Source organism: Salvelinus alpinus, chromosome 23 (assembly GCF_045679555.1).
Source record: "Salvelinus alpinus chromosome 23, SLU_Salpinus.1, whole genome shotgun sequence".
NCBI classification, from domain to species: domain Eukaryota; kingdom Metazoa; phylum Chordata; class Actinopteri; order Salmoniformes; family Salmonidae; genus Salvelinus; species Salvelinus alpinus.
Window position 1 is genome coordinate 11,430,477 of NC_092108.1, and position 24,042 is coordinate 11,454,518.

The 24,042-nt window shown below is 44.5% G+C and overlaps 1 protein-coding gene across 2 annotated transcripts; it reads left to right on the forward strand.

Annotated features, from left to right (window-relative positions):
* The first annotated feature begins 12,800 nt into the window (after nucleotides 1-12,800).
* LOC139550240 (uncharacterized) lies at nucleotides 12,801-20,836 on the forward strand. 2 transcript variants are annotated; one of them, XM_071360984.1, is made up of 5 exons: nucleotides 12,801-12,864; nucleotides 14,814-15,113; nucleotides 18,107-18,238; nucleotides 20,013-20,056; nucleotides 20,294-20,836. In XM_071360984.1, exons 1-5 carry the CDS (start codon nucleotides 12,810-12,812, stop codon nucleotides 20,504-20,506), a joined length of 744 nt encoding a protein of 247 aa, XP_071217085.1. In that variant the 5' UTR covers nucleotides 12,801-12,809; the 3' UTR covers nucleotides 20,507-20,836. The 2 variants fall into 2 exon arrangements, with proteins under 2 accessions (XP_071217085.1, XP_071217086.1); XM_071360985.1 differs by having other exon boundaries at nucleotides 18,110-18,238.
* The last annotated feature ends 3,206 nt before the right edge of the window (nucleotides 20,837-24,042 follow it).

Below are 24,042 nucleotides of genomic sequence, written 5' to 3' on the forward strand. Positions count from 1 at the left end.
ACGAAGGTTCACCTTCCAACAGGACAATGGCTCGAAGCATACAGCCAAGACATTGCAGGAGCGACTTCGGGACAAGTCTCAATGTCCGTGAGTGGCCCAGCCAAAGCCCGGACTTGAATCCGATCGAACATCTCTGGAGAGACCTGATAATAGCTGTGCAGCGACACTCCCCATCCAGCCTGACAGAGCTTTAGAGCATCTGCCGTGAGGAATGAGAGAAACTCTCCAAATACAGGTGTGCCAAGCTTGTGGTGTCATACCCAAGATGGCCAAAGGTACTTCAACAAAGAACTGAGTAAATGGTCTGAATACTTATGTACTTATGCAAATGTGACAGTTCAGTTTTTTATTTGTAATACATTTTCAAAAATGTCAAAACTTTTTTTGAACGTCTTTGTTAATAACAGACTTTTCCCGCTGAAACCCTATCCATGGTCAAACGTGGATAATGGAACAATAATTCTAACATAAGGAATGGGGGGAATGGTCAGTGGGGAGATGTAGAAAACAAATGTCATATTGAGAAGATGAAGAAGAGGAAGAAGATAAGATATGCATATAATTGGTGGATTTGGATATAAAACACTCTGAAGTTTCTAAAACTGTTTGAATCATGTCTGTGAGTATAACAGAACTTATTTAGCAGGCGAAACCCCGAGGACAAACCATTCAGATTTCATTTTTTTTTAGGTCATTCTCTTTTCAATGTTATTTCATTGGGAATACAGATTTCTAAGGGACCTTCTTGCAGTTCCTACCGCTTCCACTGGATGTCAACAGTCTTTAGAAATTGGTTGAGGTTTTTCCTTTGAGAAATGAAGAAGTAGCCATGTTCAGAATGAGGCTCCAGTGAAGTGTACTGTTTGTTAGAGGCGCGTGACCTGAAAGCTAGCTACAGTTTGTTTTCCTCCTGTATTGAACACAGATCATCCCGTCTTCAATTTTATCGATTATTCACGTAAAAAAATACCTGAAGTTGTATTACAGAAGTAGTTTGAAATGTTTTGGCAAAGTTTACAGGTAACTTTTGAGATGTTTTGTAGTCACGTTGCGCAAGTTGGAACCGGTGTTTTTCTGTATCAAACGCGCCAAATAAATGGACATTTTGGATATCGACGGAATTATTCGAACAAAAGGACCATTTGTGATGCTTATGGGACATATTGGAGTGCCAACAAAAGAAGCTCGTCAAAGGTAAGGCATGAATTATATTTTTATTTCTGCGTTTTGTGTCGCGCCTGCAGGGTTGAAATATGCTTTTCTCTCTTTGTTTACTGGGGTGCTATCCTCAGATAATAGCATTGTTTGCTTTCGCCGAAAAGCCTTTTTGAAATCTGACATGTTGGCTGGATTCACAACAAGTGTAGCTTTAATTTGGTATGTTGCATGTGTGATTTCATGAAAGTTTGATTTTTAAAGTAATTTATTTGAATTTGGCGCTCTGCATTTTCACTGGCTTTTGGCCAGGTGGGACGCTACCGTCCCACATATCCCAGAGAGGTTTTGGGATATGAAGAGTCATAAGAGATTACTTCTAGTCATATCCTTTGCACATTAAGTAGCCACGCCCAGAGTGAGCTCAGAAGAGCGTGTCAGTGTGGTGGAACCATCCTTTTCAACCAGAGTACTTAAAAGGACTGGCTAAGAATTAACATACCAGACCAGAACATTGCCAAGTTGCTGCTGTGCGTGTAAAGTAGTCTGAATCCTGAACCCTGAATAATCAACACGAGTTGTAGGCTTGAAGCTTACCTCCCAGACAATCACTGGTACGGCTGATTAGCTGCCATGAGTCAGATATCGAGAAAAACCCCAGAGTAGACTTTCTATATGCACTGTATAAATTCCCCCCCCCCCCCCCCCCCCCCCCCCCATAGTGATTCCTGCTCTGTGTCACAGTAAGAATAGGCCTTCTAATGCAAAGCATGGATTGCTGTCATACCTTGTCCATAAACTGCTTACAGGGTAAGGAAACCAGTATGTAATTTCGTAATTTGGGTGAACTATCCCTTTAATAGTATATATGTAAAAACATGAGCTAGAAATGAATTGATTGGTTTGACTGCATGTCAAGAGTCAATGTTGCAAAGAGGACATCAGCTATTGCAGTAAATGCAGCATTTTCTTATTTAAGGTTCTGTGTATAGGTGTCAGTCTGTACAGATATCTGTTATTGTCGACACAGAGAAACACAGTTAACACTTTATTAAGTACGTTGGCACCTTAGGAACTTTTGTAGCACTTATTACTGTATTGTATTTAGAGTTGTGCTTTAACCTTAAAGCACTTTAACAATGAAGGAAAGGTTTTAATTATGCTTTCTATTCAAATAATATGTGATTATGTATGATTGTGATATAACAACAACGATTTTGTACATTTCCTGTCTTTAGTCGTTTTGCAACACGTGTTGTTTTTGTGATTGTAAGCACATTGAGAGAAAATAATATTTTTCTAGGTAATCAAGGAGAGCTATTTGGAGGAATCAATGCTAGCAGAAGATGCGTTCTAGGTCTATTCTATGTTGTAGGTCAAACCTCCATCTTAATCCAGAGAGCCTTTAGACTCAAATAGCACCCTATTCCCTATGTAGTGCCCTTGTCACGATCGTCTACTGAAGAGAGTGAGGACCAAGGCGCAGCGCGTGAAAAGAACATCTTCTTTTATTCAGAAGAGAGAAAACATGAAACGAACACTATACATAACCTAAACAAACGACCGTGAAGCTATAAACGTTGTGCACACACACACACACACACACACAGTGTGAATCCAAGATGGCGTAGCAGTCGGATGTGTCTTTGTCCTGTCTTGTCCCGTGTAAATAGTATTCGTATTTTTCGTATACATTTCGTATTTATTTTAATTTCACTTTCCATCTAGGAACTGAATATACATTCCTACATTCCGCCTCACCCAATGTGGTACGGACCTGCTATTTTTTTATATACTTTAGAACCGTAACCCCAATCAGAAGCTAGCCAGATAACTAGCTACTAGCTAGTAGTCAGTTAGCCACTGCTGCGGTCTTCGCCCTTAACTCGGACACAGCCAGCTTCAATACCGGGCCAATACCTGCCAGTCTGCAAGCGCGATATCAACCCAGAGCATATAGGACTGCTTTTTCTCTACCACATCACCGGATTCCTGACGCAAGCTCTGGACAATTACACCGTATTATCACAGCTAGCTAGCTGCAACCGAGTGGCTACTACTGGCTAACACCTCTGTCCCGAAGCAAGCACCAGTTAGCCTTGAGCTAGCCTCGAGCTAGGCCCATCTGCCGGCTAGCTGCAGCGCGATATCAACCCAGAGCATATAGGACTGCTTTTTCTCTACCACATCACCGGATTCCTGACGCAAGCTCTGGACAATTACACCGTATCATCACAGCTAGCTAGCTGCAACCGAGTGGCTACTACTGGCTAACACCTCTGTCCCGAAGCAAGCACCAGTTAGCCTTGAGCTAGCCTCGAGCTAGGTCCATCTGCCGGCTAGCTGCAAGCGCGATATCAACCCAGAGCATATAGGACTGCTTTTTCTCTACCACATCACCGGATTCCTGACGCAAGCTCTGGACAATTACACCGTATCATCACAGCTAGCTAGCTGCAACCGAGTGGCTACTACTGGCTAACACCTCTGTCCCGAAGCAAGCACCAGTTAGCCTTGAGCTAGCCTCGAGCTAGGCCCATCTGCCGGCTAGCTGAAGAGCTAGCGCCACTGCCACTGCCACGAAGCTAGCACCAGTTAGCAAACACAATTCTACAATTCACAACCTCTCTTTCGCCATCGCCATCTGGCTTGGATTCTCTGTCGACACAACCACGTCTGAGCAGACCCCCTCCGTCTGAGCAGACCACCCCCCGGGCTACTAACTTTAAACGCCGCGTGCTAGCTTAGTGGAGGCCTCCTCTGCTCCATCTACGGCTGCCCCCTGGACACTATGATCACTTGGCTACATAGCTGATGCATGCTTGACTGTCCATTAATTCACGGTACTCCATTCTGTTTATTTGTGTCTTATCTGTCGGCTCTGTGCTTTAACTCAGGATCTGTGTGTAGTTAATCCAACCCTCTCTGCCTAGTCATCGCCATTTTTACCTGTTGTTGCTGTGTTAGACTAGCACCCTGTTATTGCTGCTGTTATCTTACCTGTTGTTTTAGCTAGCTCTCCCAATCAAGACCTGCAATCACTTTATGCCTTATTGTATGTCTCTCTCAAATATCAATATGCCTTGCATACTGTTGTTCAGGCTAGTTTTCATTGTCATTGTTTTGGTTTGCAATGGACCCTGTAGTTCCACTCTCCGTACCTCTGATACCCCCTTTGTCCCACCCCCCACACATGCGGTGACCTCACCCATTGAGACCAGCATGTCCAGAGATACAACCTCTCTTATCATCACCCAGTGCCTGGGCTTGCCTCCGCTGTACCCGCGCCCCTCCATACCCCTGTCTGCACATTATGCCCAGAATCTATTCTACCACGCCCATAAATCTGCTCCTTTTATTCTTTGTCCCCAACGCTCTAGGCGACCAGTTTTGATAGCCTTTAGCCGCACCCTCATCCTACTACTCCTCTGTTCCTCGGGTGATGTGGAGGTAAACCCAGGCCCTGCATGTCCCCAGTCACCCTCATTTGTTGACTTCTGCGATCGAAAAAGCCTTGGCCTCATGCATGTCAACATCAGAAGCCTCCTCCCTAAGTTTGCCTTACTCACCGCTTTAGCACACTCTGCCAATCCTGATGTCCTTGCCGTGTCCGAATCCTGGCTTAGGAAGGCCACCAAAAATTCTGAGATTTCCATACCCAACTATAACACTTTCCGTCAAGATAGAACTGCCAAAGGGGGAGGAGTTGCAATCTACTGCAGAGATAGCCTGCAAAGTTCTGTCATACTTTCCAGGTCTATGCCCAAACAGTTCGAACTTCTAATTTTAAAAATGAATCTCTCCAGAAATAAGTCTCTCACTGTTGCCGCCTGCTACCGACCCCCCTCAGCTCCCAGCTGTGCCCTGGACACCATCTGTGAATTGATCGCTCCCCATCTAGCTTCAGAGTTTGTTCTGTTAGGTGACCTAAACTGGGATATGCTTAACACCCCGGCAGTCCTACAATCCAAGCTTGATGCCCTCAATCTCACACAAATCATCAAGGAACCCACCAGGTACAACCCTAAATCCGTAAACATGGGCACCCTAATAGACATTATCCTGACCAACCTGCCCTCCAAATACACCTCTGCTGTCTTCAATCAAGATCTTAGCGATCACTGCCTCATTGCCTGTATCCGCCACGGGTCCGCGGTCAAACGACCACCCCTCATCACTGTCAAACGCTCCCTAAAACACTTCTGCGAGCAGGCCTTTCTAATCGACCTGGCCCGGGTACCCTGGAAGGATATTGACCTCATCCCGTCAGTTGAGGATGCCTGGTCATTCTTTAAATGTTACTTCCTCACCATATTAGACAAGCATGCTCCGTTCAAAAAATGCAGAACCAAGAACAGATATAGCCCTTGGTTCACTCCAGACCTGACTGCCCTCGACCAGCACAAAAACATCCTGTGGCGAACTGCAATAGCATCGAAGAGCCCCCGCGATATGCAACTGTTCAGGGAAGTCAGGAACCAATACACGCAGTCAGTCAGGAAAGCAAAGGCCAGCTTTTTCAAGCAGAAATTCGCATCCTGTAGCTCTAACTCCAAAAAGTTCTGGGATACTGTAAAGTCCATGGAGAACAAGAGCACCTCCTCCCAGCTGCCCACTGCACTGAGGCTAGGTAACACGGTCACCACCGATAAATCCGTGATAATCGAAGACTTCAACAAGCATTTCTCAATGGCTGGCCATGCCTTCCTCCTGGCGACTCCAACCTTGGCCAACAGCCCCGCCCCCCCCGCTGCTACTCGCCCAAGCCTCCCCAGCTTCTCCTTTACCCAAATCCAGATAGCAGATGTTCTGAAAGAGCTGGAAAACCTGGACCCATACAAATCAGCTGGGCTTGACAATCTGGACCCCCTATTTCTGAAACTGTCCGCCGCCATTGTCGCACCCCCTATTACCAGCCTGTTCAACCTCTCCTTCGTATCATCTGAGATCCCCAAGGATTGGAAAGCTGCCGCGGTCATCCCCCTCTTCAAAGGGGGAGACACCCTGGACCCAAACTGTTACAGACCTATATCCATCCTGCCCTGCCTATCTAAGGTCTTCGAAAGCCAAGTCAACAAACAGATCACCGACCATCTCGAATCCCACCGTACCTTCTCCGCTGTGCAATCCGGTTTCCGAGCCGGTCACGGGTGCACCTCAGCCACGCTCAAGGTACTAAACGACATCATAACCGCCATCGATAAAAGACATTACTGTGCAGCCGTCTTCATCGACCTGGCCAAGGCTTTCGACTCTGTCAATCACCATATTCTTATCGGCAGACTCAGTAGCCTCGGTTTTTCTAATGACTGCCTTGCCTGGTTCACCAACTACTTTGCAGACAGAGTTCAGTGTGTCAAATCGGAGGGCATGTTGTCCGGTCCTCTGGCAGTCTCTATGGGGGTACCACAGGGTTCAATTCTCGGGCCGACTCTTTTCTCTGTATACATCAATGATGTTGCTCTTGCTGCGGGCGATTCCCTGATCCACCTCTACGCAGACGACACCATTCTATATACTTCTGGCCCTTCCTTGGACACTGTGCTATCTAACCTCCAAACGAGCTTCAATGCCATACAACACTCCTTCCGTGGCCTCCAACTGCTCTTAAACGCTAGTAAAACCAAATGCATGCTTTTCAACCGTTCGCTGCCTGCACCCGCACGCCCGACTAGCATCACCACCCTGGACGGTTCCGACCTAGAATATGTGGACATCTATAAGTACCTAGGTGTCTGGCTAGACTGCAAACTCTCCTTCCAGACTCATATCAAACATCTCCAATCCAAAATCAAATCAAGAATCGGCTTTCTATTCCGCAACAAAGCCTCCTTCACTCACGCCGCCAAACTTACCTTAGTAAAACTGACTATCCTGCCGATCCTCGACTTCGGCGATGTCATCTACAAAATAGCTTCCAACACTCTACTCAGCAAACTGGATGCAGTTTATCACAGTGCCATTCGTTTTGTTACTAAAGCACCTTATACGACCCACCACTGCGACCTGTATGCCCTAGTCGGCTGGCCCTCGCTACATGTTCGTCGTCAGACCCACTGGCTCCAGGTCATCTACAAGGCTATGCTAGGTAAAGTGCCGCCTTATCTCAGTTCACTGGTCACGATGGCTACACCCACCCGCAGCACGCGCTCCAGCAGGTGTATCTCACTGATCATCCCTAAAGCTAAAACCTCATTTGGACGCCTTTCCTTCCAGTTCTCTGCTGCCTGCGACTGGAACGAATTGCAAAAATCTCTGAAGTTGGAGACTTTTATCTCCCTCAACAACTTTAAAAATCTGCTATCCGAGCAGCTAACCGATCGCTGCAGCTGTACATAGTCCATCTGTAAACTACCCACCCAATTTACCTACCTCACCCCCCATACTGCTTTTATTTATTTACTTTTCTGCTCTTTTGCACACCAGTATCTCTTCTTGCACATGATCATCTGATGATTTATCACTCCAGTGTTAATCTGCTAAATTGTAATTATTCGATTTATTGCCTACCTCATGCCTTTTGCACACATTGTATATAGATTCTCTTTTTTTCTACCATGTTATTGACTTGTTTATTGTTTACTCCATGTGTAACTCTGTGTTGTCTGTTCACACTGCTATGCTTTATCTTGGCCAGGTCGCAGTTGCAAATGAGAACTTGTTCTCAACTAGCCTACCTGGTTAAATAAAGGTGAAATAAAAAAAATAAAAAAAATAAAAAACACACACACACACACACACACACACACACACACACACACACACACACACACACACACACACACACACACACACACACACACACACACACACACACACACACACACACACACACACACACACACACACACACACACACACACACACACACACACACACACACACGCTACAAACGTTCAAACATAGACAATTACCCACAAACACCTAAAGCCTATGGCTACCTTAAATATGGCTCCCAATCAGAGACAACAATAACCAGCTGTCTCTGATTGAGAACCAAATCAGGCAACCATAGACTTTCCTAAACACCTACACTCAACCATAGACAATCCTAGACACATACACTCAACACAAACCCATACACTAAAACCAACACCCCCTTTACCATAATAAACACCCAAAACACAAACATACCCCATGTCACACCCTGACCTAACTAAAATAATAAAGAAAACAAAGAATACTAAGGCCAGGGCGTGACAGCCCTACCTTTGACCAGGGCTGTTAGGGCACCCAGTGACCAGTGGAGGCTGCTGACGGCAGAACGGCTCATAATAATGGCTGGAACGGCGGAAATGAAATGGATGTGTTTGATGGAAAACATGTGTTTGATGTATTTGATAGCATTTGATACCATTCCACATATTCCACTCCATCCATTACCACGAGCCCGTTGAGTACACCCTTCTATGTCTTCCTCTGATGGTAGAAATGATTGGCCATCTGCACTCTTTATGGTAACCATGGTTTCATGTGTAAAATATGTTTTGGAGAAATTATTGTTGGGTAACTTGAGTTGGGAGAGATGTTTCAGTACTGGATATGTGTCAGGACTTGAGAGAGATGCGTCAAGACCTAATTTTAGCTTTAGAGTATATTAACCCATGCTTAATCTGGTTTACAGGAGAGAATGTTTTCAGACTGTTGGTAAATTGATTATTTTGTGGTGTCAGTCATGATCAGATCTGGGTTCAAATACTTTTTGAAATCATTTCAAATACTTTAGGTAAGTTTGATTGAGCTTTCCTGGTGCAATGGAACCAATCGAATAATTGGAAAACTGCAAACTCTGCCCATCTGGCACTCTAGACAGACTGAAGCAAAGCTAAGGAGCTGGTTTCCCAAACAAAGCTGAAGCCTTAAACTATAAATGGAGATTCTCCATTGAAAGGGCTTCTTAGTCCACAACAAGGCTTAATGTGTGTCTGGGAAACTGGTCCTTAAAGTATTTGAACGATTTCAGATAGTATTTGAACACAGGTCTCATCATGATGATGTCATTCTGGAGATATTGGTCGTGTTCCTCTGCTCACACGTAACAGATGTTGCTGATGCATTTCAGATTTTACAATGTCTAGATATGTATTTCACTTATCAGCTAACCACATCACACAGTATGTTATGGCAATCTGGTGCCTGACGGCACAGTCAAAGATGTGGCACGCAACCATTGGTTGAGGTATGCAATGTCTGTGAAGGGGAACCCGACCAGCATTACCATGATGATGATGATGATGAAGGATGTAAAAGTTGATGAAGATGGATTGTGATGATCGACTTGGAAGGCTTTTTGTATTTTATTGTTTTGTTCTAATTTGTTCTCTCAGAGGCCTTGAAGACTGAGTGTTTTGTTGCTATGAAAACTATATTTTGGTATTTGTTTCATTAGTCCATTGTTGATATAGTCCCAAAATGTTTAGAATAATAATATATAATACAAAATGCATCATACCATATTTTGAAAGTTACATTTTAATTGAACCTTTTTTTTTTTTTACAGGGAATCCTGCTGAGACCAAGGTCTCTTTCACATATGAGCCCTTCATACACATCAATATACACATCAATAATACACTATACACATCAATATACACATCGATATATACCAACAGTCTGAAAACATTCTCTCCTGTAAACCAAATGAAGGTGTGGCTCAATGGGCTCCCGAGTGGCGTAGCGGTCTAAGTCACTGCATTTCAGTGCAAGAGGCGTCACTACAGTCCCTGGTTCAATTCCAGGCTGTATCACATCCGGCCGTGATTGGGAGTCCCATAGGGCGACGCACAATTGGCCCAGCGTCGTTGGGGTAGGCTGTCATTGTAAATAAGAATTTGTCTAGTTAAATAAAGTTTACATTTAAAAATGTTTTTTAAATATACACAATACACATCAATATATACATCAATACACAGAGATTTTTCCATAAGAAAGGAGCAAAAAACCTAAAGCAGATTTACCTAACTCAGTGGAGATCAAAGGGATCTCCAGAGTTCTCCATCTCTCAGATTGGGTCTGGTGTCTCGTACATCTGTAAGTTAACAATGAAGTAAGGTACGGCGGAGGTTTATGCAGGATGACTTCAGAGAGGGCCACCCTAATCTCTGATACAGAATGCAGTGATGTGTACTGAATCTGTCTGTCACGTCTGCTCCCGCTCTTCCCTCAGGCGCCAGGTTGCCCTTCATCGCACACTCCTGCCATCTATTACGCACACCTGCCTTCCCTCATCATGCACATCAGTGATATTGGACTCACCTGGACTCATTCATCATCTGTTTATTTTCTCCCCTATATTTGTCTGTTCCCTGCTGCTGCATTAATTGTCTTTTGTTTGTGTTACCTGTTTGCTGACGCTGTTCCTGTCTCGTTCCATGTCCGTTATTTATTAAATGTTTTACTCCCCGTACCTGCTTCGTCTCTCCATCGTCATTCCACATGACAGAATGCAGCAGCCAACACACGAAGCATCGGGGAGTACTGGTGTTCCAGTTGGTATGGTGGCATCGGCTCTGGGTCTCCACCGATGGAACCGGTGGTGCTTAGCCAGCTCGTCGGGCTTCCATGCCCTAGCTGGTTCGAGAGGTTTCCTTGCAACGGTTGGCTCGGATGGCGCCCATCCCACATCGGGCCTCAGCCGGATCGTCAGTTCTTGTTCGCCCAGCCGGTCCAGGAGTTTTGTTGGTGACGTCTGGGTGGATTCCGCAGCCGATGGAACCGGGGGTGCCTAAGCCAGCCTGTCGGACTTCCACGCCCTGGCTGGCTCGTGAGATTTCCTTGCCTCGGTTGGCTTGGCGCCTTCCCATCCCTCGTCACGCTCCACCTGATCATCGGGCTCCCTCTTTGCAGCGGGATCAACAGGCATCTTGCCTCCGCCGGATCGTCAGGCTTCCATGCCTCAGCCAGCCCGATAGGGTCTCACGCTCCTGCCGGTTCGTCGGGCTCCCACTCCCCAACCGGCTGGCCCAGCGCCCATGTCTCGGCCGGTTCGCCCAGGTGGGACGCCAGGGGGTGCCTCAAGAGGGGGGGGGGTACTGTCACGTCTGCTCCCACTCTCCCCCCCTGGCGCTCGAGGGTGTCAGGTTGCCCTGCATCACGCCTCCCTCGCTGCAGCAGGATCGACAGGCGTCTTGCCTCAGCCGGATCGCCAGGCTCCCATGTCTCAGCCGGCTCGCCAGGCTCTCACGCTCTGCCGGTTTGCTGGGCTCCAAGCCACTCGGCTTGCCCAGCGCCCATGTCTCGGCCGGTTCGCCCAGGTGGGACGCCAGGTGGCGCCCCAAGAGGGGGGGGGGGTTACTGTCACACTTGCTCCCACTTTTCTCCCCCCTGACGCTTGAGGGTGCCAGGCTGCCCTTCATCGCACACTCCTATCATCCATTATTACGCACGCCTGCCTTCCCTCGTCACGCGCATCAGCGATATTGGACTATATTTGTCAGTTCCCTTGCTCTGTTCCCTGCTGCTGCATTGATTGTTTTTTGTCTTAAGTATTAGTTGCTGACGCTGTTCTTGTCTCGTTTCATGTCCGTTATTTATTAAATGTTTTACTCCCCGTACCTGCTTCATCGCTCCAGCGTCATTCTATGTGACACTGTCGCCTGTAATAAAGTGCAGTGCACTATGATAAACTGTGTCCAATGACTTCAATACAGTGGCAGCTGCAGTCATATAGACAATATCACCATAATCTATGACCGGTATGAACGTCAACTGAATTATTTGTTTTCTGCTAGTTAATGAAAGGCATGGCTAACCTATTTGGGTGTCAGTAATTTGGTAGGGGCTGCCCTACCAGAAATGCCCACCTTAAAAATGTGTTGGAAATAGTATAACTGTCACAACTTCCCTCCACCTCGCCCTCCGGGTCGCCCCAGAGGCTGGTGTCGGCGCGCTACTGGAGCCACGTGTCACTTCCGCCGAAGTCGGTCCCTCTCCTTGTTCGGCGGCGTTCGGCGGTCGACATCACCGGTCTTCTAGCCATCGCTGATCCACCTTTCATTTTCCATTTGTTTTGTCTTGTTTTCTCACACACCTGGTATTCATTCCCTCATTACATGTCGTGTATTTAACCCTCTGTTCCCCCATGTCTGTGTGTGTAATTGTTTATTGTTGCGGTTGGCACGGTTCCGGCTGGTTTGCGCTGGGTTTATTTTATTACCCGTGCTTGATGGTAGCCTGTACTTTGTACTTGTGTTTTTTGTACTTTGTGCTGCCTCACTGGATAGTTGGGCATTTGTTTTGTGACGCTATTGCGTTCTGTGCAAATGATTGCCTTAGTAAAGTGCTTTGTCCACTCATCTCTGCTCTTCTGCGCCTGACTTCGATGCACCAGCTACACTCACCTCTTGACAATAACTACACAATAACAAATCTTACAGTAACACAAGTTGATTTGTAACATGATAAAAATGCATTCTACCCCGTCTTTGCTTTCACAAATACCTGAGTGTTTTGGAGTGCATATTCAGTTCCTAAATACATTTCAAATGAATTGGAAACAGGTTATCAAGTCATTTCACATGCCATGTAACATTTTAGAATTGTAAACAATGTTGTGTGAAATTTGTGGTTATGGGTATAAAAACCTACTAGAGGAAGAGGAAGTCTAGGCCTATGTGACAATACTTCCTCGTTTAGGTTTAGTCATTTATCAAAGTATGGCGACCTTGTGTTTCCCCATCGCTATTCTACTAACTCTTCTCCATCGAGCAGGTAAAAGCATTTTTTAAGACATATATATATATATAGTGATATTTATTATATTGATTAGACATGTGTGTCTATAATCTGATTAGTAGCTATAGTAAGTAACAGGCAGTATAATTTGTACTGATTACTCTGCTTATAACTAGTCCAAATCAAATCAAATTGTATGTCACATGCGCCGAATACAACAGGTGTAGACCTTACCGTGAAATGCTTACTTACAAGCCCTTAACCAACAATGCAGTTCAATAAATAGAGTTAATAAAATATTTACTAAATATACCAACAAAAAAATCCAATCAATCAAAAAGTAACACAAGAAATGTACATAACAATAACGAGACTATATACAGGGGGTACCGGTACCGAGTCAGTGTGCAGGGGTACAGGGTAGTCGAGGTAATTTGTAAAGTGACTATGCATAGATAATAAACAGTGAGTAGCAGCAGTGTAAAAACAAATGTAAATAGTCTGGGTGGCCATTTATTAGTGTATTGGTGTACTGGTTGTCTAACCAGTCTAACCAGTGTACTGGTTGTCTAACCAGTCTAACCAGTGTACTGGTTGTCTAACCAGTCTAACCGGTGTACTGGCTGTCTAACCAGTCTAACCGGTGTACTGGTTGTCTAACCAGTCTAACCGGTGTACTGGTTGTCTAACCAGTCCAACCGGTGTACTGGTTGTCTAACCAGTCCAACCGGTGTACTGGTTGTCTAACCAGTCTAACCGGTGTACTGGTTGTCTAACCAGTCCAACCGGTGTACTGGTTGTCTAACCAGTCCAACCGGTGTACTGGTTGTCTAACCAGTCTAACCGGTGTACTGGTTGTCTAACCAGTCTAACCGGTGTACTGGTTGTCTAACCAGTCTAACCGGTGTACTGGTTGTCTAACCAGTCTAACCGGTGTACTGGTTGTCTAACCAGTCTAACCGGTGTACTGGTTGTCTAACCAGTCCAACCGGTGTACTGGTTGTCTAACCAGTCTAACCTGTGTAATGGTTGTCTAACCAGTGTAATGGTTGTCTAACCAGTCTAATGGTTGTATAGCCAGTCCCACCAGTGTAATTGTTGTCTAGCCAGTGGGTGACACAGGAACTCCGATGAAGTCACATCTAATGAAGTACTAAAGTTTTAAGTCATGTGATGTGTTGTGATATGTTGATTTTTACAACATTCAAGTAATTGATAGACTTTTAAATTGAAAGTACAGTATGTAATTAACTGTAGGGCACATAAAAAAAAAAAAATACTATAGTTTTAAACATATGTTTTGTAATACAATAATTAATGAGTAATACACCAATGTTTGGTTGTGATAGTAAACTGTACCATTGTAAGAAAGAGTTCAGTGTCATTACAGTAAAGTCAGTGACAGGAAGCTACGCCACAACGCCATTTGAAGCATGGAACTTCACACTACCAGAAATGCATAGCTCCACTTGTTTTTAGACATGTCTGTCAGCCAACCACAAATCTGTGGGCTGAAAAACGCCACCTCTCTGAGCACCCAAGTGATCTATGCTTTTAGGCAGATTAGGTTGTACTTCCTGGAGTTATAATTCATCAAGTTGCTTTTACTGAATGGTTTCTGAAACTGAACAGTTGATAGTGTGTATCATATCCTAGTTCTTTATTGTAAAAGTACTTCTGTATTACTTGTAACAAAGGTTGTGACTCTGTTGATCTAAAGGCATCTGATCCTATTAATGGGTTCATCTTTAAACCATTTAGCAAATAGGGTGTATAGAGAAATTCCAGCCCAAACTACAAATATCGCAAATTGGATCATTACAATGTGTCAGCCAGTTTGGCTATTTGCAAAAACAATCAATTTCCACATATTCCTTTAGGAGGTTGAGTTGCTAAATTCATATATCCTGCCGCTGTATTTGTCACATTGTACGATGGGCTTTTTCATATTTTTTTTTACATGAAGTATTCTGTGTTTATTTCAGAGCCCAGTGCTGAGACCTCTGTGTTTGTGCTGAAGGGACAGGATGTTCACCTGAATGTCCAGACACATGTTACACTGCAAGATGTTGATGTGCTATATTGGAAGTTTAACACATCAGTCAATGTTGTAATGTACCCCCCAAAAGTTACCTTTGATAGGTACAAAGGTAGGGCTGAATTTAGTGAGGGAGACTTCTCTCTGCTACTGAAGAACCTACAGGAAGGAGACAGTGGACTTTATGATTTAGTATTGTTTGGTAACAATGACAGAAATGTTGCTAAATACTTGATAAAAGTACAAGGTATGTCTGACAGTTTTTCTATTTTTTCTACAGTGACACAGTTTAATTAAACAAGCTAACATGGTGTACAGGTTAAAGACATATTCATTGGTACTCTATCTCATGTACTCAGGTTAATAAACAAACAATAAAGGGTTTCTATTTGTTTTCAGCGAGAGTTGAGCATCCAGTCCTGACAGTGAACTCTAACTCCACCATCAATGACACCTGTACATGCACGCACAATAATCTAGACTACATGTTATATAAACTCCACTCCAGACCTGACTGCCCTTAACCAGCACAAAAACATCCTTTAGTGTACTGCATTAGCATCGAATAGCCCCCACGATATGCAACTTTTCAGGGAAGTTAGGAACCAATACACACAGGCAGTTAGGAAAGCAAACGCTAGCTTTTTCAAACAGAAATTTGCATCCTGTAGCACAAACTCAAAAAAGTTCTGGGACACTGTAAAGTCCATGGAGAATAAGAGCACCTCCTCCAAGCTGCCCACTTCACTGAGGCTAGGAAACACTGTCACCACCGATAAATACACTATAATTTAGAATTTCAATAAGCATTTTTCTACGGCTGGCCATGCTTTCCACCTGGCTACCCCTACCCTGGTCAACAGCCCTGCACCCCCCACAGCAACTTGCCCAAGCCTCCCCCATTCGTCCTTCACCCAAATCCAGATAGCCGATGTTCTGAAAGAGCTGCAAAATCTGGACCCCTACAAATCAGCCGGGCTAGGCAATCTGGATCCTCTCTAAAACTATCCGCCGTAATTGTTGCAACCCATATTACTAGCCTGTTCAACCTCTCTTTCATATCGTCTGAGCCCCAAAGATTGGAAAGCTGCCGTGGTCATCCCCCTCTTCAAAGAGGGAGACACTCTAGACCCAAACTGTTACAAACGTATATCTATCCTACCCTGCCTTTCTAAGGTCTTCGAAAGCCAAGTTAACAAACAGATCACCGACCATTTCGAATCCCACCGTACCTTCTCCACTATGCAATCTGGTTTCCGAGCTGGTCATGGGTGCACCTCAGCCACGCTCAAGGTCCTAAACAATATCATAACCGCCATCGATAAGAGACAATTCTGTGCACCTGTATTCATCGACCTGGCCAAGGCTTTCGACTCTGTCAATAACCGCATTCTTATCGGCAGACTCAACAGCCTTGGTTTCTCAAATGACTGCCTTGCCTGGTTCACCAACTACTTCTCAGACAGAGTTCAGTGTGTCAAATCGGAGGGCCTGTTGTCCGAACCTCTGGCAGTCTCTATGGGGGTGCCACAGGGTTAAATTCTCGGGCTGAATATTTTCTCTGTATACATCAATGATGTCGCTCTTGCTGCTGGTGATTCTCTGATCCACCTCTACGCAGGCGACACCATTCTGTATACTTCTGGCCCTTCTTTGGACACTGTGTTAACTAACCTCCAGATGAGCTTCAATGCCATACAACTCTCCTTCCGTGGCCTCTAACTGCTCTTAAATGCAAGTAAAACTAAATGCATGCTCTTCAACCGATCGTTGGGCGCACCTGCCCGCCCGTCCAGCATCACTACTCTGGATGCCTCTGACTTAGAATATGTGGACAACTACAAATACCTAGGTGTCTGGTTAGATTGTAAACTCTCCTTCCAGACTCACATTAAGCATCTCCAATCCAAAATTAAATCTAGAATTGGCTACCTATTTCGCAAAAAAGCATCCTTCACTCATGCTGCCAAACATACCCTCGTAAAACTGACTATCCTACCGATCCTTGACTTCGGCGATGTCATTTACAAAATAGCCTCAAACTCTACTCAGCAAATTGGATGCAGTATATCACAATGCCATCCGTTTTGTCACCAAAGCCCCATATATTACCCACCACTGCGACCTGTATGCTCTCGTTAGCTGGCCCTCGCTTCATATTCGTCGCCAAACCCACTGGCTCCAGGTCATCTATATGTAACGGAGATCCTCTTCATCTGAGGAAGAGTAGGAAGGATCGGACCAATGTGCAGCGTGGTAAGTGTTCGTCATTTTATAAAAATGCACTGAACACTAAAATACAAAATAAACAAACAAAGAACAACCGAAACAGTTACGTCTGGTAACTAATACAAAGACAGAAAACAACTACCCACAAATCATAGTCTGAAAACAGGCTACCTAAGTATGGCTCCCAATCAGAGACAACGATAGACAGCTGCCTCTGATTGGGAACCACACCAGGCCAAACACATAGAAACACAACAACATAGAAAAAAGAACATAGACTGCCCACCCCAACTCACGCCCTGACCAAACTAAAATAGAGACATAAAAAAGGAACTAAGGTCAGGACGTGACACTATAAGTCTTCGGTAGGTAAAGCCCCGCCTTATTTCAGATCACTGGTCACCATAGCAGCACCAACCCGTAGCACGCACTCCAGCAGGTATATTTCACTGGTCACCTCAAAGCCAATTCTTCCTTTGGCCGCCTTTCCTTCCAATTCTCTGCTGCCAATGACTGTAACAAATTGCAAAAATCACTGAAGCTCGAGACTCATATCTCTCTCTCTAAGTTTAAGCACCAGCTGTCACAGATCACTGCACCTGTACATAGCCCATCTGTAAATAGCCCATCCAACTACCTCATCCCCATACTGTTATTTCTTTGCTCCTTTGCACCCCAGTATTTCTACTTGCACATTCATCTTTTGCACATCTATCACTTCAGTGTTTAATTGCTAAATTGTCATTATTTCGCCACTATGGCCTATTTATTGCCTTGCCTCCCTTATCTTACCTCATTTGCACACACTGTACATATACTTTCCTATTGTGTTATTGACTGTATGCTTGTTTAATCCATGTGTAACTCTGTGTTGTTGTTTGTGCCGCACTGCTTTGCTTTATCTTGGCCAGGTTGCAGTTGTAAATGAGAACTTGTTCTCAACTGGCCTACCTGGTTAAATAAAGGAGAAATAAAAACAATGCTTTGCTGACTTTGATATTTTGTGGGAAGAAGCAGAGGAACTATCGAGGGAGGAAGCGGACGACAACTCCCATGTCAAAGTCTGGATACCTGTCGGCGTCCTCATCATAGTTGGATTATTCGTCCTAATTGGCATTGTTCTTTGGCGAAAGATAAATGAAGGTAAGCTCAGGATCTTATTACAGTAACTTCATTAACTGTGAATACTGGTGATAACAGGATGTGATTAAATCACAATTTGTATATATATATACATACAGTATATACACACACACACACACACACATATACATACATACATACATACATACATACATACATACATACATACATACATACATACATACATACATACATACATACATACATACATACATACATACATACATACATACATACATACATACATACATACATACATACATACATACACAAATACATATAACTACCATTCAAAAGTTTGGGGTCACGTAGAAATGTCCTGGTTTTTGAAAGAAAAGCAAAAAAAATTGTTCATTAAAATAACATAAAATTGATCAGAAATACAAAATCCTTTTGCATGAGTGACAGTTTTCACACTTTCGGCATTCTCAATGTAGAAAATAGTAAAAATAAAGAAAAACGCTTGAATGAGTATGTGTGTCCAAACTTTTGACTGGTACTGTATATATACACTACATTGCCGAAAGTATGTGGACACTTGCTCGTTGAACATCTCATTCCAAAATCATGGACATTAATATGGAGGTGGTCCCCTCCTTTGCTGCTATACCAGCCTCCACTCTTCTGGGAATGCGTACCATTAGATGTTGGAACATTGCGGCGGGGACTTGCTTCCATTCAGCCACAAGAGCATTAGCGAGGTCGGTCAATGATGTTGGGTGATTAGGCCTGGCTCGCAGTCGGTGTTCTATTTCATCCCAAAGCTGCTCAATTGGGTTGAGGTCAGGGCTCTGTGGAGGCAAGTCAAGTTCTTCCTCACTGATCTCGAAAAAACATTTCTGTATGGACCTCACTTTGTGCACAGAGGCATTGTCAAGCTGAAAACAGGAAAGGGTATTCCCCAAACTGTTGCCACAAAGTTGGAAGCACAGAATCATCTAGAATGTCATTATATGCTGTAGCGTTAAGATTTCCCTTCACTGGAACTAAGGGGTCTAACCCGAACCATGAAAAACAGCTCCAGACCATTATTCCTCCTACACCAAACTTTACAGTTGGCACTATGAATTCTAGCAGGTAGTGTTCTCCTGGCATTGGCCAAACCCAGATTAGTCTGTCGGACTGCCAGATGGTGAAGTGTGATTCATCACTCCAGAGAACGAGTTTCGACTGCTCCAGAGTCTAATGGTGGCGAACTTTACACCACTCCAATCTTAGGCTTGAGTGCGGCTGCTCGGCCATAGAAACCCATATCATGAAGCTCCCGATGAATAGTTCTTGTGCTGATGTTGCTTCGAGGCAGTTTGGAACTCGGTAGAAGTGTTGCAACCGAGGACAAACGATTTTTACGCTCTACGTGCTTCAGCACTCAGAGGTCCTCTTCTGTGGGCTTGTATGGCTTAACACTTCGTGGCTGAGCCGTTGTTGCTCCTAGACGTTTCCACTTCACAATAACAGCACTTACAGTGCAGAAATTTGATGAACTGACTTGTTGGAAAGGTGGCATTCTATGATGTTGCCATGTTGAAAGTCATTGGGCTGTTCAGTAAGGCCATTCTACTGCCAGTGTTTGTCTATGGAGGTTGCACAACTGTGTGCTCGATTTTATACACTTATCAGCAAAGGGTGTGGCAGAAATAGCCGAATTCACTAATTTGAAGGGGTGTCCAGATACTTTTAGCATGTGGTGTATATACAGTACATATATATTTGTAGCGTCTCTGAACATCTTACTTTTAAATATTTATTGTATTTTTATGTTGTTAAATTATAGGTGACAAAGAGGAAATTATAAACACAGAGTATGCTACAGTCAGGGTAAGATACTGTACCTCAGCTACTGTCATTTAAAAAACTAAAATGTTATTGGAAAATGTATACATTCTAATTGAAAGATAAAGTTATGTTCATTTAATGCTTACATTTTAGCGCATTAAACAGCCACTGAGAAATATTTAATTTATTGATTTGAGGTAATTAATGACCTTGTTTTATACCCGGGTGACCATTCATAAATTCATAGTGAAGTTGTAACTGTATGTTTTTATTCTCCAGATTCCAGGTAACAGTCAAGTAGGTGGTGAAGAGCAGGAATCTCCAGGTCCAGCATCACCCTCCATCTACAGTATGGTGGGACTACCCCAACCCCAGCCTGTGAACCACCAACCCCAGCCTGTGAACCACCAGCCTACGCCTGTAGACCTCCCCATGACCTCCATGCCTGGGAGTTTATATGCTATGGTGGGGGAAAAGACTAGCCAACAATAATAAGGAATTTGAACATTATTCTAGGCTAGGATTAACTCCGATTTGATTAGATTGCCCTTTGTTGGCTAAGCATCTTTTAAAGCCAATGTTCCTGCATTCGCTGAGACAGCTTTCACGATAAATGCTGCATATGCTAGCTAAATCGGAAATTATCTGTAAATGGTGCCTAGATGCAGTGGTGACCGTTCATTCAGGGCAGATGTTTTGAGCCCAACATTTTTAGCAATGGGCTTGCCTGTTTTGCATGTTATTTTGGCATTAATACGTGTCAGATATCAGTTTGCAAACAATGTAAAAAAAATAATATATTATTGAGTAATAAAGCCGCGTACAAACAAAGCCGCGTACAAACATGGTCTCTGTTTTGTTTCCTTGAGTAAGGCAGCTCCAAAATGCAGGTGTTTCAGCCTAGCTCAATGCTTTCTGTGATGGTGGGGCAAGCCAGCAGAAAACACGAGGTAGAGTTTCGGACATTAGCCGCCGAGAGTGCCTGGAATCCGGAGGCTCTGTTCAATACCTTCCTTCGGGGGAAATAAAAGAAGAGTTCGCAGCGCAGGGGTTACCATTGGACCTCGATTCCCTTATCGCCCTTACGATTAGGATTGATGGGTGTCTACGGCAACGTCGGAGAGAGAGGAGGTCGGGTCTCAGGAACATTCATTCATCCACTGCTGCTTGCTCACCTCCGAAGGAATCCAGAGGTCCCTGAAGTGTGCACTTCCGAGAAGAGCCGAAGCCACCCGAGTTCCCTCGAGAATCATCGGCGACGAGTAAGTCGGTTACTCATGAGCCTATGCAACTGGGCAGAGCTGGACTATCGCCTAGGGAACGTTCCCGTAGGCTGAGTTCCAACTGTTCTCTGTACTGTGGCGCTGCGGGACATTATATTGCCACCTGCCCTGTTAAGAGACCTATTTCTTTAGTAGGTACAAGTATTCTGGTGAGAAACTGGGAATCCTCTAATTCCCATCATCCACACTCCTTTTTATGATACTGCTGTGGGGAGACCAGTCAAAGTCTCTTCGGGTGTTCATTGACTCCGGTGCGGATGAGAGTTTTATGGCCGCTACCCTAGTTTCTGAATGATGTATCCCCACTCAACTCCTCTCTGTTCCCATGGACGCTAAGCCATTGGAAGAGTTACCCACAGCACTGTTCCTGTTAATCTGCAGGTTTCAAGAAATCACAGTGAGGCTATACAGCTTTTCCTCATTGAGTCCCCCATGTTCCTGTTGTTTTGGGATTTTATTGGCTCCAAAAACACAACCCCGTTATTAACTGGACCACGAGTTCAATCCTGGGTTGGAGTCCGTTCTGTCATTCCCATTGTCGCAAAGTGGCGCAGCCTTCCCTGAGATGTCCTCCTCAGGGCTTAAGTAAAGCCTCGTATTTCTCTGCCGTTCCCGCAGAGTACCATGACATCCTGGAGGTCTTCAGCAAGGCACGGGCTACTTCTCTTCCCCCGCATCGTCCCTACGATTGTGCCATTGACCTTCTCCCGGGCACCACACCGCCTTGTGGTCGGCTATATTCCCTATCCGGCCCGGAGACCAAGGCCATGGAGGAGTATATTGAGGACTCTCTGGCTGCTGGAGGCATCCGTCATTCTGCATCCCCTGCCGGAGCAGGGTTTTTCTTTGTGGAAAAGAAGAACAAGACCCTGCGCCCGTGCATTGACTACCAGGGTCTTAATGACTTAACGATCAAGAATCGTAACCCCCTACCACTCCTCTCCTCGGCTTTTGAACCTCTCCAGGGGGCTACCATCTTCTCCAAGCTGGACCTTCGGAATGCAAAGGAGATGAGTGGAAGACAGCCTTCAACACTGCCAGTGGACATTATGAGTACCTGGTCATGCTGTTTGGACTCACCAACTCACCACTGTCTTCCAGGCCCTGGTAAACGATGTGCTCCGTGACATGTTATATTGATTCGTGTTCGTATACCTCGACAACATCCTGGTGTTTTCCCGTTCTGCCCAAGAACAAGTCTTCCATGTTTGACAAGTCCTTCAGCGCCTCCTGGAGAACCAGTTATTTGTGAAAGCGGAGAAGTGCGAGTTCCACCGTTCTACACTCACCTTTCTGGGATATGTCATCACTGAAGGAAATGTCCAGATGGACCCTGAAAAGTTGAAAGCAGAAGTGGATTGGTCCCAACCGACGTCCAGGGTGCAGCTACGTTTCCTGGGGTTTGCCAATTTCTCCCGCCGTTTCATTCGAGGCTACAGCACCAGTTGTGTAGGGATGCTATGGGAAAATGCAGAGTTTCCGAGCTATTGTGAATATCATGCTATTTTATTGTTCCTATTATGGGTCTGCTATTGTCCAGAAGCATCGTTTTATAATAGAAAAGCTGCTGCAACCGAGCGTAGCATTAGCACAGTTGTTTGAGGTGTGCATTGAAATACCAGCATTTAATTTATCATAATTGAATATCATTGTAACATGTATTGTTCTACAGGAAGAGCGCTGGTTACTGTTTATTTATACTGAACAAAAATATAAACGCAGCGTGAAACGATTTCAAAGATTTTACTCAGTTACAGTTCATATAAGGAAATCAGTCAATTGAAATGAATGCATTAGGCCCTAATCTATGTTTTTCACATGACTGGACAGGGGTGCAGCCATGGGTTGGCATGGGATGGCATATGCCCACCCAATGGGGAGCCAGGCCCGGCCAGTGAGAATAATTTTTTCCCCACAAAAAGGCTTTATTACAGACATAAATACTCCTGTATCATTAGCTGTCAGGGTTGTTGGTCTCAGACAATCCCTCAGGTGAAGAAGCCGGATGTGGAGTGTTCTGTGGTTGTGAGGCCAAATTCTCTAAAATGACATTGGAGGCGATTTATGGTAGAGAAATGAACATGCAATTCTTTGGCAACAGCTCTGGTGGACATTCCTGCAGTCAGTATGCCAACTGTACGCTCCCTCAAAACTTGAGACATTTGTGGCATTGTGTTGTGTGACAAAACTGCACATTTTAGAGTGGTCTTTTATTGTCCCCAGAACAAGGTGCACTTGTGTAATGATCATGCTGTTTAATCAGCTTCTTGATATGCCATATCTGTCAGGTGGATGGATTATCTTGGCAAATGAGAAAAGCTCACTAACAGGAATGTAAACAAATTTGTGCACAAAATTTGAGAGAAATATGCTTTTTGTGCTTATGGAAACTTTTGGGGATCTTTTATTTCAGCTCATGAAACATGGGACCAACACTGTACATGTTGCCTTTATAATTTTGTTCAGTAGAGTTTTTTGATAATAGAGTTGTTTGATGAATTATTATCACATTATTACCACCTCCACCATTTTCAAAGTGATGGACTTTGTCTATAACACTAACCACACTCCATTGTCTCCACTAAATTCAAAGTGACCGAGTGTGTGTGTGTGTGTGTGTGTGTGTGTGTGTGTGTGTGTGTGTGTGTGTGTGTGTGTGTGTGTGTGTGTGTGTGTGTGTGTGTGTGTGTGTGTGTGTGTGTGTGTGTGTGTGTGTGTGTGTGTGTGTGTGTGTGTGTGTGTTTA